This window comes from Lytechinus pictus, chromosome 7 (assembly GCF_037042905.1).
Source record: "Lytechinus pictus isolate F3 Inbred chromosome 7, Lp3.0, whole genome shotgun sequence".
NCBI classification, from domain to species: Eukaryota; Metazoa; Echinodermata; class Echinoidea; order Temnopleuroida; family Toxopneustidae; genus Lytechinus; species Lytechinus pictus.
The window spans coordinates 6000436-6016563 of record NC_087251.1 but is presented as its reverse complement, the minus strand read 5'-3'; the positions used below and the strand labels follow the sequence as shown (position 1 = coordinate 6016563).

Genomic DNA, 16128 nt, shown 5'->3' with positions numbered 1-16128 from the left:
TCCTACATTAATAATGCGAGCACAAAGCGCAAGCAGATGCACGCGTGTGTTTCAGATTTAATCCAAGAATCTAGGCATTCTAAATACATCTTTTATCATGAAAATCAAAGCGAGCGCGAAGCGCGAACATTAAATATTTGATATTCCGATCTATAAAAGGGTCAATTTCAGCTCTATATTTCAAGCACTTTGTAGGAAAATTGTGAGGTGGATATGGATTGCATATAATAAAGGGCTGATATTTTTCATCATTATTATTTTTTTTTAGTTTTGACATAGGACCGGGACATCCTCAGGACATGTCATCATATGAAAATGATGACTATTTTTCTATTCCTCTTGCTAAGCGCGAGATGAAACAAAAGGGACAATTTATTTGATATCTAATTTATTAATGCATAATGAGGGAGCGGAATTAATGCGAGTGCAAATCGCAAGCCAAATTTTTTGATAAACTGTCATGAAAAGGTGATTTTAAGTAGTTTGTTGTGTAATCAATACTGACACAAACATAACTCGCCAATCAAAATGCGAGCATGCAGCGCTAGCTGATACGTTTTGACAATCAGACCTGAAAAGGGATATTTTGAAAACTTTATGGAATACACGAAAATAATAAGTACCTGATAAATCAAAATTTGCGAGCGCGAGTAGAAAAAGTTAATATTCAGCCATAATACTGATTTTTTTACATAGCACTTTATAAAAATCAATTTGTAAATCACACAAAATAATGAAAGTTCGATTTCCGAGATAAAATATGTTTTGTATATTGACTTCCAAACTTGGTATTTAATCTCAATATTGAACAAGTTATGTAAATCACCTAACAGGCAATGTGAGCGCGAAGCGCGAGCGAAAATTTTATACAGTGACATGAAAGATTCTTTTTATTTTCCAAGTTTTCCCCTTATTTCAATATTTTTTATTCACTCGTCTTCCTCGTCTTCTTTTTTTCTCCACTCTTTTCCTTTTTTTTTCTTTCTTTCCTTTTTTCTTTTGTTTTGCTTCGCCAATAGGGGGGGGGGGGGGGCGGGCCCCTCGGGCCCCCTGGATCCGCCTATGTATATATATATATATATATATACATGAAAAACATCCAAAGGTGATATGAAAGATCAGTATAAATCTATATCGTTCATAATCACCAGGAACATATCATAAACATCACAATTACAAGAGCACAAATCTGAGGAGCTACACGTTGGCGCTTCACTCTAACATTATTTGTGATTTTGGTAAGTGGGTCTGAGATAAAAGACTACATGAACATTTTCGGGGGGGGGGGGGGTCAAGAGAAACCGTTTCATACCAGCAGTGGCGTAATGAGCCCAACAATTTGAGGGGGCTTGATATTGATAAAATTAGTAAGTTGCAAGCGAGCGAGCAAAAATGTTGACATTTTTATTACAAAAATCCAATTTGTGATAGATTTTGACATATAATATTCGGAAAATGATGTAATATTTCATCTGTATCCCTTTCCTATTTTTTCTTGGTCGTGATTTTTTTTATTTTTTTTTTTTTTTTTTTTGGGGGGGAAGAGCCCCCTCCCCCATCTGTACGCCCATGAATACCAGCAATGAATTGAAAAGCCCTTTCCATGAGTTTGGACTTGTACAGGGGCAAATCCAGCATTCGCCAATAGGGGGCCCAGGATTTTTTTCAGCCACATTTTCCCCGATAGGCCGTTCGAAGTTGACTTTTTTTTGTTTCTTTGAAGGGGTAGTCATGATAGTCACTTCTTAGCTTTATCCTTACAAATCAACATAAATATATAATAATCTATAAGCCTTATTTGAATAGTATGAGCGCGAAGCGCAAGCTATTTAAAAAAATTTCATGTATTTTGTCCTCAAATTTGAACATTCTGGGCAATGTTTGTGATTCTGAACAAGGTGTGTATTAAACTAAATAATTAGTGCGAGCGTGAAGCGCGAGCAGTATACGTTTTGATCTGATAAAAAAGGGACTGCTTGCATTTAGCAAGACGTTGCATGAAGACGTTGCATATTCCAACAATCAAATAACGCGCGAGCTGAAAATTTAGACATTTCTACTTGAAGAAAGAAATTCTAAGCACTTTTTGTAATCGTGAAAAGGACAAGTTATAACTAAACAATCGATGCGAGCGCGAAGCTGAAAAATTTGAGATTTAGACCTAAAAACGGGACACTCTATTCATTTTTACATTTCTACCTGAAGAATGGAAGTTCTAAGCACTTTTTGTAGATCATGAAAAGAATGAGTAATTGGAAATCTTCCTACATTAATAATGCAAGCGCAAAGCGCGAGCAGAAAATTTTTGATATGTTTTAGAAATCGACCCGGAATCTGGGCATTCTCAAAACCTTTTTCATTATAAAAATCAATAAAGCGAGGGCGAAGCGCAAGCTTAAACTATTTGATATTCCGATCTGAGAAAGGGTAAAGTTAAGCTTTGTATTTCAAGCACTTTTTAGGAAAATTGTGAGATGGATATGGATCGCAGTGATATGCAAGTTGAGTTTTGGACCGGGACATTCTAAGGACATTAGATAGTTTGATAAATTGTCATGAAATGGGGATTTAAAATAGTTTGTTATAGAATTAATATTGAGATAAACATAACTCACCAATCAAAATGCGAGCGCGCAGCGCTAGCTGATACGTTTTGACAATCTGACCTGAATAGGGATATTATCATATAATGAAGAGGTTTTACAGGCTTGCGTTCAAACTCACTCGACACTCCATTTTGTTGAAGATCAGCCATGCATTAAGTCTTTCGTTAACCATGTGATAGCTTCTGTGGGGAAACCGGTGAAACACGTTTATTTAATGAAATTATGGAAATACAAGCGTTGTTTCGAGGGAACATAACTTTTTTACTTCTTGACCATTTTTTGTGATTATAGGTATCAAATAAAAGAGCAGATATTGAACTTTTTAGGCATGTGATTTTCTTTTTGAAATTCAGATACCCCCTCCAAATGAGTTTTTGGTATCCTTTATTCAAATTGTTTTTGCTCACTCATGCGTTAATGAGGAATAATCTAAGTAATATCAGATGAAAGAGGAGATTCTAAGCTTTACATTGGTAGGTCATTTGTCTATTGTATTTGTGATTAAATTATGATAAATCATCGCTTAATCTCGGTTTCGTTTTTTCTGGGACGCACTGTATAGTGACATGAAAGACTTTTCAAAATTTTCCAAGTATTCCCCTCATTTAATTTTATTCACTCGTCTTCCTCCTCTTATGTTTCCCCCTTCTTTTTTTCTCCATTCTTTTCCCTTCTTTTCTTTCTTACCCCCTCCCCCTTATTTTGGCTCGTCAATAGGGGGCCCGGGCCCCCTGCCCCCCCCCGCCCCCCCCGATCCGCCTATGCACGTAGTCGGCCTGAAGCTGTGGATTGCCTGCGAATGAGGTATATCCTCACTTCTTACAAGTTGCCAAGCGACGGCGCGGGTTGCTTATACACGGACATTTCGCTGCTCCTTTAAAGCAATGACGACGTACGGAGCTAATATGTTGCGAACGATATTATTGAAGAGGTGTATAATGGAAGCGAAATAATTGTTAGCGAAGCGACGATGGAATAGTCAATTATCCAGGAATTTTGTCATTTTTCTTTTGAAGTAACAAACATTATGCCGAAAAAGACAAAGAAAGGAGGAAAGGGGAAAGGAAAGGGAAAAGGAAAGAAAGGGTGAGTAAGCTGCAATCTAATACACGGCAAACATCGAGGACTTTCTGTGCTTATTTTAACCCACAGTCCCATCTATTCAATAATGTGCTTTTTTCCCCCCGGCCGCGGCATTTCGGAAGTAGTTAACCCAGAGAGCTCCCGCCCGCTGCGCGGGCGGGAGCCCAGAAGCTTACCGTGTATTTTACCATATTCACCGGACTAGGGTGATTTATGGTCTAAATATTTCTCCAAATGAATTGTTAAAACCGAAAGTATACAATTACCACGATTATATGGATGAAGGTCTAACGAGTGGCAGTTTCCTGACATCTGGGAACAGACTGGAACCTCAAAAAAACGAAAAGTTCTCTCCTTCTACCCCCGTTTCGATCGGCCATTTTTGTTAAAAATCGTAACAAAATGGCCGATCGAGACTGGGGTAGAGGAGAGAACTTTTCGTTTTTTTGAGGTTCCAGTCTATTCTCAGATGTCAGGAAACTGCCACTCGTTAGACCTTCATCCATATAATCGTGGTAATTGTATACTTTCTGTTTTCACAATTCATTTGGAGAAATATTTAGACCATAAATCACCCTAGTCCGGTGAATATGGTCAAATACACGGTAAGCTTCTGGGCTCCCGCCCGCTGCTGCGCGGGCGGGAGCTCTCTGGGTTAGGAAGTAGTGTGTCTGAAGCCACACTGAAAAGTGTCAGCATTATCATAAAACAGGCTGATTTAGGCATTTTTTCGGGAAATTCAGGCTGCTGAAAAAATGTGATCTGAATTGATTTTTAACTAGGCCTAATGACAATGTTTGGGATGTAGGCCTATGGAAAGAGAATAAAGCCTAAAGGGTCTTCTGTTGACAGTAACTAGCTCGGGCGAAGTTCGTGCAGGCTCCACTTCACTACCGCTACACCTACCCGAAATTCGGGACAGTGAACTCGATCGGATATTCCGAGTGACAAAGGTGGGATCAAAAAGTGGTTTATTGTAAAAATTATAGAAAAAAAATATAACCAGATAGAAAAATAGCTTAATTTCTTACTCTAGCTCTACACCCTTATTTAATTTTTTATTTCACTCCGTGTCCATCCTCCGGTTATCCTCAAAATTGGTGATTTTGGGCCAGTATCTAATTCCTCACACGTATTATTAACGGCCGATTTCAAAACATCGCATGCGAGCGGTCGCAGGCCAAACAGCATAAATATTTATATCATATTGGATGGCTCAGAAAATACCAGAAATATTCTAAGAGTTTGGGAAACTATTCCAAGAATCAGTGGAATAAGGAGCGTAGTGTAGCGGTAGTGAAGTGGAGTGGAGCCTGCACGAACTTCGTCCGAGGTAGAGTTAGACTTAAGTTAAGGACAAGCTTATGTCATTTTAAATAAGGATTTAGAGATAAATTGCAAACCCTTATTTGTGTGTTTGTTGAGATTTTTTGTGGAATTGTCATCATAACTTTAAAAGTATATGGATCTATTTCATGAAATTTGGACATAAGGGTAACCATGTACCATATGTAAAAATAAGGTCAATGAACTTTGGCCGTGTTGGGGGTATTCATCGAATTGGCATCATAACTTTGAAAGTTTATTGATCTACACAATTAGTTCGTGAATCATAGACATAGGTTTATCAAGTATGTTTTGCACACGTCTTAGGTCACATGATTATTGTCAAAGGTCATGCTGGGTCAATGGACATGGTATTTCATTATCATATGAGTGTTTTCTTTTGTGAATGATTATTCAATAGCTGTTTTAAAAGTCAGCACTGTTGCTATATTTAAATTGTGTAATGCAGGCAAGACTGCCAGAGGCTTTCTACTTATTATACCAATAGGTGTGCTATAATTCAATGTGGGTGACGTAACGCAAATAGCTCAACTCAAGTTCAAAATGCATGGCCTGCAGCCTCTGTAGAAAATCTAGATAGGATTTTTTTCGTCACACTGCTGTCACAGTTCCTAAGATCTGCATACATACAGTATAGAGAGTGCGCATTCTGCCATTGAAATTGATACGCAATTAGTGGTGTGTAGCTTTAAGCACCCCTTGCCATATATCAAGAGAGTCATCGTTAATTATGTTTTACAGAAAGAAGGCAGCGAAGGATGCAAAGAAGTTCTCTGATGGAGCCTTAGAAAAAGCCAATACTAAACTCTGGGAGTCTAGGCTGGTAGCTACAGAAAATGCAAGGCAAGAGTTCCGTGAAGAGGCCAAGAGGCTGGCGCTGCAGAATGAGTCCCTACAGAAAAACATGCAGATCTCTGAAAGGGATACCATTGAAGTCATAACCTATCTGAAGAAAGAAGATCAAACAAAGGAGGATTTGGTAAGTTGTGAAGGCATTGCAGAAGAAGGCTTGTAATGTAGTTCTCCATGGAACAGTTTGATTTGTTTGCTGCTTTTATAAATCATAATCCATTTTTCTTTTTCAAACTTATTGTGCTTAAGAAACATAGAAATACTTGATACTCAAGAACTTAAGAATTTTTTTCAAAATGATTCGTCAATAGATATAATGGTTACTTGTTCGGCAAAGAATCACATTTAAAGATCCTAATTATTGTCTTTACTTGTCTTAACAGCCAGGTCCCAATACATATCTCAGACTCAGAACTCTTAAAATTAAACTTCTGATCTCATAACCATCACCTTCATAGCACACAAGACACACTCACAATGCAATTACCCCCACACAAGACGATAGCAACAAAAGGAGATGAGTGATTTCTTATAACAGCCCCACAATTACAGAACAAACTTCGCCTTGACATTTAGGAATTCAACAACTCTAAACGATTTCAATCTGAAATTTAAAACCTATTGATTCTGGTGCAGCATCTAGGGAGCTCTTGCAGTGCAATAGATAGTTATTGCGCTATATAAATATTATTATAATTATCATAATTCTAACATCATAAGAATCCTCTAAGATTGTTAGAGTGAATATATACTGGTAATGATAGAAATTGGTCATACAGACTTATCTTATCTTGCAATATTACACAACACATTTTGTTTAGGATGTATCATATTTTTCTTTATTTCTGATTTAACCTAGATTTCAAAGTTACAGAAGCAGTTGAAAGACACACGAAGAGAATCAAGGAAAGAGAAACAACAAATTGTGAGTATCTGAGATGATTCAGTGGAGTTGGCAGAATAATCAAAATTTATCCAGAAGCAAATTAGAGATTTGTCCATCTTTCACTATTTGTAAGAATTTGGGCAATGATAGTTTGTAACAGATTATATTTTAATGATCAGTTGGTCCATCAGAGCACTGCAGTGTTTGAAATATGAAATTTTTTTTCAATGAAAATTATTGATTTTTTTTTTTTTTTTTTTTTTTGGGGGGGGGGGGGGGGGGGCTTTGATCTTCAAACTTTAGGAATATATTGAATATATGCATGGGACATTGTAGTTCATACAATATTCAATGGTATTGAAACCCAAATTAGAGGAAAACATTTCTTTTTCAGATCGAGGACTTCACTGAAAGATTTCATCAGTTAGAGCAGGCTCTTACAGATAAAACTGAAGAAGTAAAGATGATGCAGAGTGAGCTCAAGCTTGTTAAAGAATTCAGAAGAAAGAGGGGACAAATGCAGAAAGAACTAGATGAGGTAAATATGGCAGCCTCTTTTAGTTATGTAACTGAATATTATTTTTGTATGTTTAATTGCATTTCAAAAGATATCTTGTAGGGTTGTACTTAATTTAAATTCCACTTGTAGGAAGATAATTTTTTTCAAGAAGCATGGTACCTCTCATGTATTGGACTACTTAATTATTACCGTTACACCAAAAGAACAAGAATGCATGATCTGTCACGTTTGTTTAGAAGGCAAGACCTACAATTCATGGTACATGTTATAACATCCAACTTTCACAACACTTCTTCCCTTGTGATTTTCAATTCTTTTGTGATTGTAAGCAATGTCTCATTGTCTTTTTCTTTCTAAAGACAATTCTTGAGACAGTCTGTCTTTCACTAATATACTCTTCTACTAAAACAGTCTAACTTATGTGAATTTTCTGCCATTGTTAATGTTATGCGTTGTAGATCAAAGAAGAGATGTTCCTAACAAACAAGGAGCATCAACAACAGTTACAGAGGATGGAACATAAATTCTTTGAAGAGAAGATTCGTCTTCAGCAGGAGGCTAGTCAGAAGATTGCTGAGCTTGCTGAGAGAGCTCACACCGAGGCTATAAGGTAGGTTTTATTTTGAACATACATGTACTTCCCTTGAAATGCAGGTATTTTATTTGTATCAAGAAGAATGTATTTTTTTAGCAGCAGTTCTAGAGACTAGTATCTTAGAGAAGTTTAGGTTTTGGTCTCGCCTGCGTAGTGGAGCGAGACATAGGTATCACTATTTCCGGCGTCGGTGTCGTCGTCGTCAACAATTGTGTTGTACACCCAATAACTTTCTATAGCTTCGAGGTGGGATCACCAAATTCATACCAGAGGTCCATCTCTTGAAGGCACAGGTCAAGTTCGAATATGAGTCGAATTTGAATAAGGTCAAAGGTCAAAGGTCAATGAACTTTCCATGACTGGCACTGTGCTGTGTTGTACACACAATAACTTTCTATAGCTTCGAGTTGGGATCGCCAAATTCATACCAGAGGTCCATCTCCTGAATGCACAGGTCAAGTTCGAATATTAGTCGAATGTGAATAAGGTCAAATGTCAATGAACTTTCCATGACTGGCACTGTGCTGTGTTGTACACACAATAACTTTCTATAGCTTTGAGGTGGGATCACCAAATTCATACCAGAGGTCCATCTCCTGAAGGCACAGGTCAAGTTCGAATATTAGTCGAATGTGAATAAGGTCAAAGGTCAATGAACTTTCCATGACTGGCACTGTGCTGTGTTGTACACACAATAACTTTCTATAGCTTCGAGGTGAGATCGCCATATTCATAACAGAGGTCCATCTCTTGAAGGTGCAGGTCAAGTTCAAATGTGACCCGAATTTGAATAAGGTCGAAGGTCAATGAACTTTCCATGACTGGCACTGTGCTGTGTTGTACACATAATAACTTTTTATATCTTCGAGGTAGGATTGCCAAATTCATACAAGAGGTCCATCTCTTGAAGGTGCTGGTCAAGTTCAAATGTGAGTTGAATTTGATTAAGGTCAAAGGTCAATGAACTTTCCATGACTGGCACTGTGCTATTTTGTACACACAATAACTTTCTATAGCTTCGAGGTGGGATCGCCAAACTCGTAACAGAGGTCCATCTCTTCAAGGTGCAGGTCAGGTTCGAATGTGAGTTGAATTTGATTACGGTCAAAGGTCAATGAACTTTCACACTACTTTGTTCCTCTAGTGACATGAACTTTATAATTTTATACTTTTTAACACTAACATTTTACTTCAGAACTCAGTACTCTATACCTGAACCAGATTTTGTATTTTACTTGTTTATTCTTTAAAAACTGTTGTTATTTATTTAATGAGCTATAGTTCTTGGCACCATTTATATTCACACAAATTTGCCAATGGTACAATAGAAAAGCTGTCAAAGTTTCTTAAATGTTACCCTTCAGATTTGACATGCAGTCTCTTCATGACTGCAATATGCAGGCGAGACAAGGCTTGGCGTTTGCCTTGTTTTTTTCTTTTTACCATTTTCTTATCTACATTTTCTAATGCTTCATTTTTGTCTCGCCTGCATAGCAGAACTTCAAAAGTATATGGACCTTATTCATGAAACTTGGAAATTAGGGTAATCAAGTATTACTGAACATCCTGCCTGAGTTTTAGGTCACATGATCAAGGTCAAAGGTCACTTAGGGTCAACAAACCGACCATGTTGGGGTTATTTGTGGAATTGTCATCATAACTTTAAAAGTTTATAGATCTAGTTCATGAAACTTGAGACATAAGAGTAACCTTGTATCCCTGGATATCTTGTGCGTGTTTCAGGTCACATGACCAAAATCAAAGGTCATTTACATGTAGGGTCAATGAACTTTGGCCGTGTTGGGGGCATTTATTGAATTTGCATCATAACTTAAAACGTTTATGGATCTACACATGTAGTTCATGAAACACAGACATAAGGGTAATCAAATATTAATTCTAAGTTTATCAAATTTGAAAGAATCATGGTGCAAGCATGATCAAACATTAATTCTTATACATTTGAACTAATGTTGAATATCTTTATCTTGTATAGCAACCTTGATGAAACCACACGTTCAGTTTACAAGGAAAACGTTCGTTTGACTGAAGCACTGAACTATCATGTGAAGGAAGCTGATGAATTGAGAGCAGAGAAAGAAAAGTTATTAAAGGAGAATAGTCAGATCAAGGGAGATAGAGAGCTTCAAGATCAACTCATACAAGAGAAAGTTATTAGTAGCAAGAAACAGAAGAAACAAATCAATGAGGTAAGCATTTATATTAGTTATTTATATTGCCTTTATTTCATTACCTAGGGCAGATTCATGATTATAACTATCATGTAAGCATTGGTAATGATGAGCTAATAATGATTTCCTGTAAAAATACTTGATTAGATATTTCTAAAATTAAAGCGTCATTTTTTTCTGGGATGTCAAATTAATATTTGGGGTTTGTATAATCAAGATATATGTTCTCCTGTCCCTTGACAAAAGGGAGCAACTATATTTGTTTTTCAAAATTGACCTTCCTGATTTGGGATATTTTCTGTATGCTATACATGATGCTCAAGAATCTACAGTCGCAAAGTCCTCAATCTGAAATATAGACATCTCAAAAGTAAGTAAATCTATTATTATTTCATTTAAAACAGTGACACATTTTCTTCATTTACTTAGAAACTCATTTTACAAAGTTACTGACTTTTGTCATGGGACAGCAATAGACACCTGTATCTGTCTATTATATGTGTAAAATTTGATTTGTTTAGATGGTGATCTACAAGTGCATGGGGAGTTTCCCTTATAACCCTTTTCTTGTTATTTGTTATAATTTTTCTGGTGCTCTTCACTTTAATAGAATTTCACAAATGAATATGTTTATTGTAAGAGTACATAACATATATTTTAACATTTTTCAAAAACCTGATTAATTTTCACAGCTTCAGGAGAAAGTTCAGAGTTTAGAGACGTCATTGAGCCATGTTGTAAAAGAGTTTGAGAGAGAGCAGAAATCTAGTCAGCAATTGGCTGGCATAGAGGCAGAATCTAGTAAGGTTGAAATAGCTAAACTCATGAGGACCGTTGATATGCAGACAAAGGAGATGAATAAAGTCAAGAAGTTAGCCAAGACAATTCTTGATCAGGTTGGCTATGTCTTATACTTTATAATTAAAAAAATCAACAACCGCCCCCCCCCCCCCCCCCCGATTATTTGAAAATCAAGCTGCATTTGCTTTTGGTAGTTAAGTTCTTTCTGTCATTGTGTAATATTATAAAATCAAATAATTTAATGTAATTCACAGTGAGACTAGGATGTGTTTTATAAAGCTGATTGTACAAGAATCTTTACACGTTACTTCATGAACATCTGAGGTATGAAATGTCAACACAAAGGTTTTCCTGATGTTACATAATTAAGTTTGAATGTATTTCAAATGAATTAATTGAATTGTGGTAAATGATATACTTTGCACTAATATGTCTAAATACACAAAAATTAATCAACATCTGCATATGTGTATGTCAACTTAAGGTATTTTCAACAAATTGAGGGAGAAACTCATTTTGGTTTTCCATGTTCAAGTCTTTCATAAAGTTGTAACTTACAAGTAGTTTTTTGAAACAGCCCCTCCTTTGTCAACTAGTGACCACTTATATGTAAAGACAATAAACCTCCCTCGTCACTTGAACATGACTTCTTAAATGGACCATGTTATTTTAAAAGAAATATTTAAAGATCACTGCTTCTGTAGGCATCTATTGGGGTATCACTTAAGCAGTCTTTATACATGTTTTTTCAATGTTTTTCTTGTTTTTAATATATTTTTTTCCTATTTTGCAGAGAACTGAAATGGAGCAGTTTTTCCTGGACTCCCTTGAGATGGTGAAGAAAGAGATTGTAGCAAACCAAGCCAAGTATCTACGTGATGCAGCAGCAGCATATCAGAAGAGGATGATAGAAGCTCACTCTGGAAAGAAAGACTATCCACGTATCAGGACTTTCAATCAAACAGATAATAGCACCAACAGTGTCTTTTCAGATCTCAAAGCTGCAGAGACATGGTAAGATAATCAATGCTGTCTTCAAACCTATACACATAAAGAAACACAAGATATATGTTGGCAGTTAGCCCTTTACACATCCCTTTCCCATACATACATTGGTACTGAATGGTAACCGTATACCATAATGCAGTTGTGAGTGTATTTGGGCAATGAGCACACCATATGATTCACAATCTACACTTATATATTCTATACTCTTTATGTATGGTCTGAAGCACCTAAGCATGTTCTTCTTCATAATAGGTCTGGATTAGGAACCAAGTTAGACATCAGTGAGCTTACATGGGAGCAGAGAGAACGGATTCTAAGGTTACTCTTTGCTAAGATGAATGGAGCCAAGACTGGTCAGAAGCCAGTCCTAGACCTGAAACCATCACCATCACAAAAGAGACCACAAGTATCTGTTCCAAACAAGAACATGACCGCGTACGTAGACAATTCTATCACTTAGAAAGTGGTCTATAGACCAATAACAATTCAGAGCATTTCAAATCTTCTCTCAATACCGACTTGTTCCACCAGACATTCAAGTTCTTTTTTGGGGGAATCTGCATCTTAAATAAAACTTGTGCTTTGATACATGGTATTGTAGCATTACGTGACTATAGCTGAGCCACCAGAGGTGCTAAAACTAAATGTTTTTTATTGAATTGGTATCCACTAAGATTTATTTCTTAAATAGGAATAAATCTTAGTGGATACCAATTCACCACACCTGAGCTGAGTGCAGCACAATGTGGATAAATTTCTTGCTGAAGGGGTGGCTGGAGTGGGATGAAACCTGCAACCATCTGATTAAAAAACAAGATGGGACCAATACACCATGACGCCACAATGATTTTGATAATTTTAATCATTTTTAAATAAATTTCAGTTGTATCCCACCTCCCATGTCCATTTTATTTCTCCACCATCCATCTTGCTAAATCATGTTGTATTTCTTGTTATCTTTCAGTCTTGCCATTGAGGCCCCTCCTGAGAGTGATGATAAAGACCAGACGTTCCTCACTCAAGCTGAGGTAGACCCGTCCACACAGCTACCAGCTGTTCATCAGTCTACATCCATTGTAGCTATGTGAAGAGTGCCTCTGTCATTCACCTTGAGCAGAATTTGCCCTCTTTGAATTTAACCTTACATAGTCATACATGGTGGAGAACAAGGCTTTTTGATATCCCTTCAAGTCAGTCAGTGATATGAACGTTGCCTCTTAATGATTTTGCAAACCTTGTACTTCAAAATGAAAATATGATTCCATCCTATTTATGTTGTAAAGGGTAAATGAATGGGTATGATGGTAATATCGCATGTGTTCATACAGCTTTGTAGATGATCTTCACTTCATTTTGTGAATAGTGCCTTTGATGTTCTATCTGTGATAGAACATCTAGTACGCAATTATCCGAGTATCAGTGCTTTCCATTTTCATAACTGAAAGAGAAAGACATTCCAGAACTTTCAGTTTTCATTCAAATAACTGTTCTGTCTATGAGAATATCTAACTGGCAAATACAGATTCTTCCTTACCTTTTGTGTCTATTGAATAAATTTGAAAATGCAATGTGATGTTTACTACAGTCCTCTGTCATTCTGAATTATATACATAATCCTAATATGTATAAATGTGTTCAGTAACTATTCAAAATTGAGTATGATTGAGTAGGCCTATATTTATATCATTTTCATGTATGTTTGCAATCTCTATGAACAAACAGCTTTTTTATCATTAGCTAGAAATATTTAAAAGAAGCAGGAAAAATAGATTGATGTATCAAAAATAAAACAGTCAACTTGTTCTTTATTCTGAATATGCAATAGTGAAATGTGGTAAATGATATTGTGATTTTCCTCAAGCTAATAATATTGTTCATGAAAATATCTATTAGTATCTATTCAAAGTGATTTTTTTTCATTAATGAGATGAGTATTAATCTAATTAAATTTTCTGTGCAAAAGTCAAGTTTCATAATAATTTTGGATTTTCAGATACCTGTATGCCACTGCACTCTACATGACCAGTCTGCAATTAAATTTTCGAACAAATTGGAATTACTTTCAAATCAAGCAGAAATACTGAAATAAAAGTTTTGTTAATCTTCAGTAAGTAAGGTTTATAGTATTAGTCCAAATTGGCCTAATTTTAAGCAGATTCCAAGTCTGCTATAATGTCAATATGATTCACAACTGACTTTTTGTTTGCAATAGGCCAGAGATTTGTATAACCTTTGAGAACTTCAGGCAGTATAATTTTGGTTGAATGCTCATAATATTGAATCATTTATTTTTCCAAAACTTGATCGCAGACCGATTTTGGAAAATATTTTAGGCTTAACAAGATAGAAATAATATACATGTACTCTTGTTGTATTGTGCACTTATTTTTTATGAGCCTATGAACGGAAGAGTGTCCAGAAGGCTTTGACCTTAGCAACTAAAGCTCTTCAGGCATTCATAGAATTGTACCATGCTTTTTAAAAATACTCCTCTCATCTATTAATTCAAGATGATCTCAAATTATAATTGATCTTACAATTGATATCAATCTCAATTTAGAGTCAATCACATCTCTTGGTAAGACGTACACAGCTCATACATGTCTACGAGTGTCTGTCCACATGCAGCAAGAAATATTAGTTATTTATGATACAATGGAAAGCTTGATTGAAATTGAATTTCATTTATAGGACAACCATAGTGGTTGGTTGTACCCCCTATTGATAATGCTATCATACAAATAAACTGGTTACTTACTGAAACTTTGGATGGAGGGTTTCGTTGTATTCAGATAATTTGCCAACAAGTATAAATGTAAAGGGATTTTTCTTCCAAAGTCAAGGAACAAACCTAACCTTTGCAATCAGATGTAGCTGCCTTTGTGCAGGACAAGTTGTAGAACAAGTGAAAAGAAATAAAGTTTTCTTTTGAAATGAAATATAATTGATTTTTACACCTGTTAATTTAATCATGGCATCTTCTACTATTTCCATTAAAAGGGGCATTTTGTATTTGGGTATAATTTATGTAACCCTACAGTGAGTAAATATCTGATGGAATTAGATCTTATTTGAAAACCATCTTTACCTAGCTTTTACCTATATCTGAAAAACAAGCCTTTAAAAAAAATGATCAGTAACATATTCATTGTAAAGAATTGTTCATATTCTGTACATATGACTATCTTGTAAATTTCTTGTAATTAGACATTCTATAATAAGCTGACATAAGCTTCTATATATTAAATCTTGTGTATATTCTGTGAACATTGCACTGAGCATTAAGGTCATCATATTCTTATGTGAATTACAAGTGTGCTTTAATAATGAAGAGTAAATGAGAAGGTTAAAAAGAGAATGCAAAAGGGGATATTTGATATACAAAGGTGTATAATATGTGCATTTTGAAAAATCATATTTATCATCCCATGATATATCAAAGAGAACCCCCATCCTCACCCCCTAGAAAATGAATTCTAATACAATTTTAAAAAATATATACACAACAAAAAAAGTAAGTCCCCCCTTGAACAATCATCAATAATTTCCGAACCAATGTGAGTTTTTGATATATTTTTACATGAGCGTGTAGGAAATTTTATAAGCTACCATCTGAGTAAATGTTGTGGACATATTTTACGTCATGCTTCAGTGAGCACCGTCAGAAGGCAAAAATGTCACTTTTCGAAAGTCACAAGCCAAATATCATGACTTTGATTCCATTTTAATGGAACTGATTCTGCATTCTCATCATAAAAAATAGTCAGAAGGCTTGTAAAAGGTACTTTCTAAAAGACGATACAACTTTTTTGGCTAAATTTCACGGTTGAATAAACACAAGTCCAAATTTGCTGTAATTTGAGTTTTTACACATTTTTATCAATAAAAATGATAGAATATGATGACAATAATTTTTTGGAAGAGTATCTTCATCAATATTCATTATTTCACGATTCAATGAACATTTATTGAAAACAAAATACGATTTTCAAATATCATAGGCAAGTATTGTTTCATTTTGGGAATTGAAACTGATCTTTTATCAACTTGTTCGTTATGTTCATGACCAATTAACATGCTTCAATGATTCAAAGGCGCTTAATTAAACATTCACGCTTGAATGAACATGTGGAATGTGATTAGCTCTTTTTTACGTTATTGGAAAAAATGCAATTTGTAACTATGGATATCTGTCACAAACCTCCTTGCATGGTTCATTTGATTTGATTTTTATGAAA

At 35.5% G+C, this 16128-nt stretch overlaps 1 protein-coding gene across 1 annotated transcript; it reads left to right on the top strand.

The window, feature by feature from the left end:
* Positions 1-3420: 3420 nt before the first annotated feature.
* LOC129265097 (basal body-orientation factor 1-like) lies at positions 3421-15157 on the top strand. The gene is made up of 10 exons (XM_054903087.2): positions 3421-3692; positions 5778-6015; positions 6748-6813; positions 7169-7312; positions 7753-7904; positions 9886-10099; positions 10774-10977; positions 11676-11896; positions 12143-12325; positions 12855-15157. Exons 1-10 carry the CDS (start codon positions 3634-3636, stop codon positions 12976-12978), a joined length of 1605 nt encoding a protein of 534 aa, XP_054759062.1. The 5' UTR covers positions 3421-3633; the 3' UTR covers positions 12979-15157.
* Positions 15158-16128: the final 971 nt, after the last annotated feature.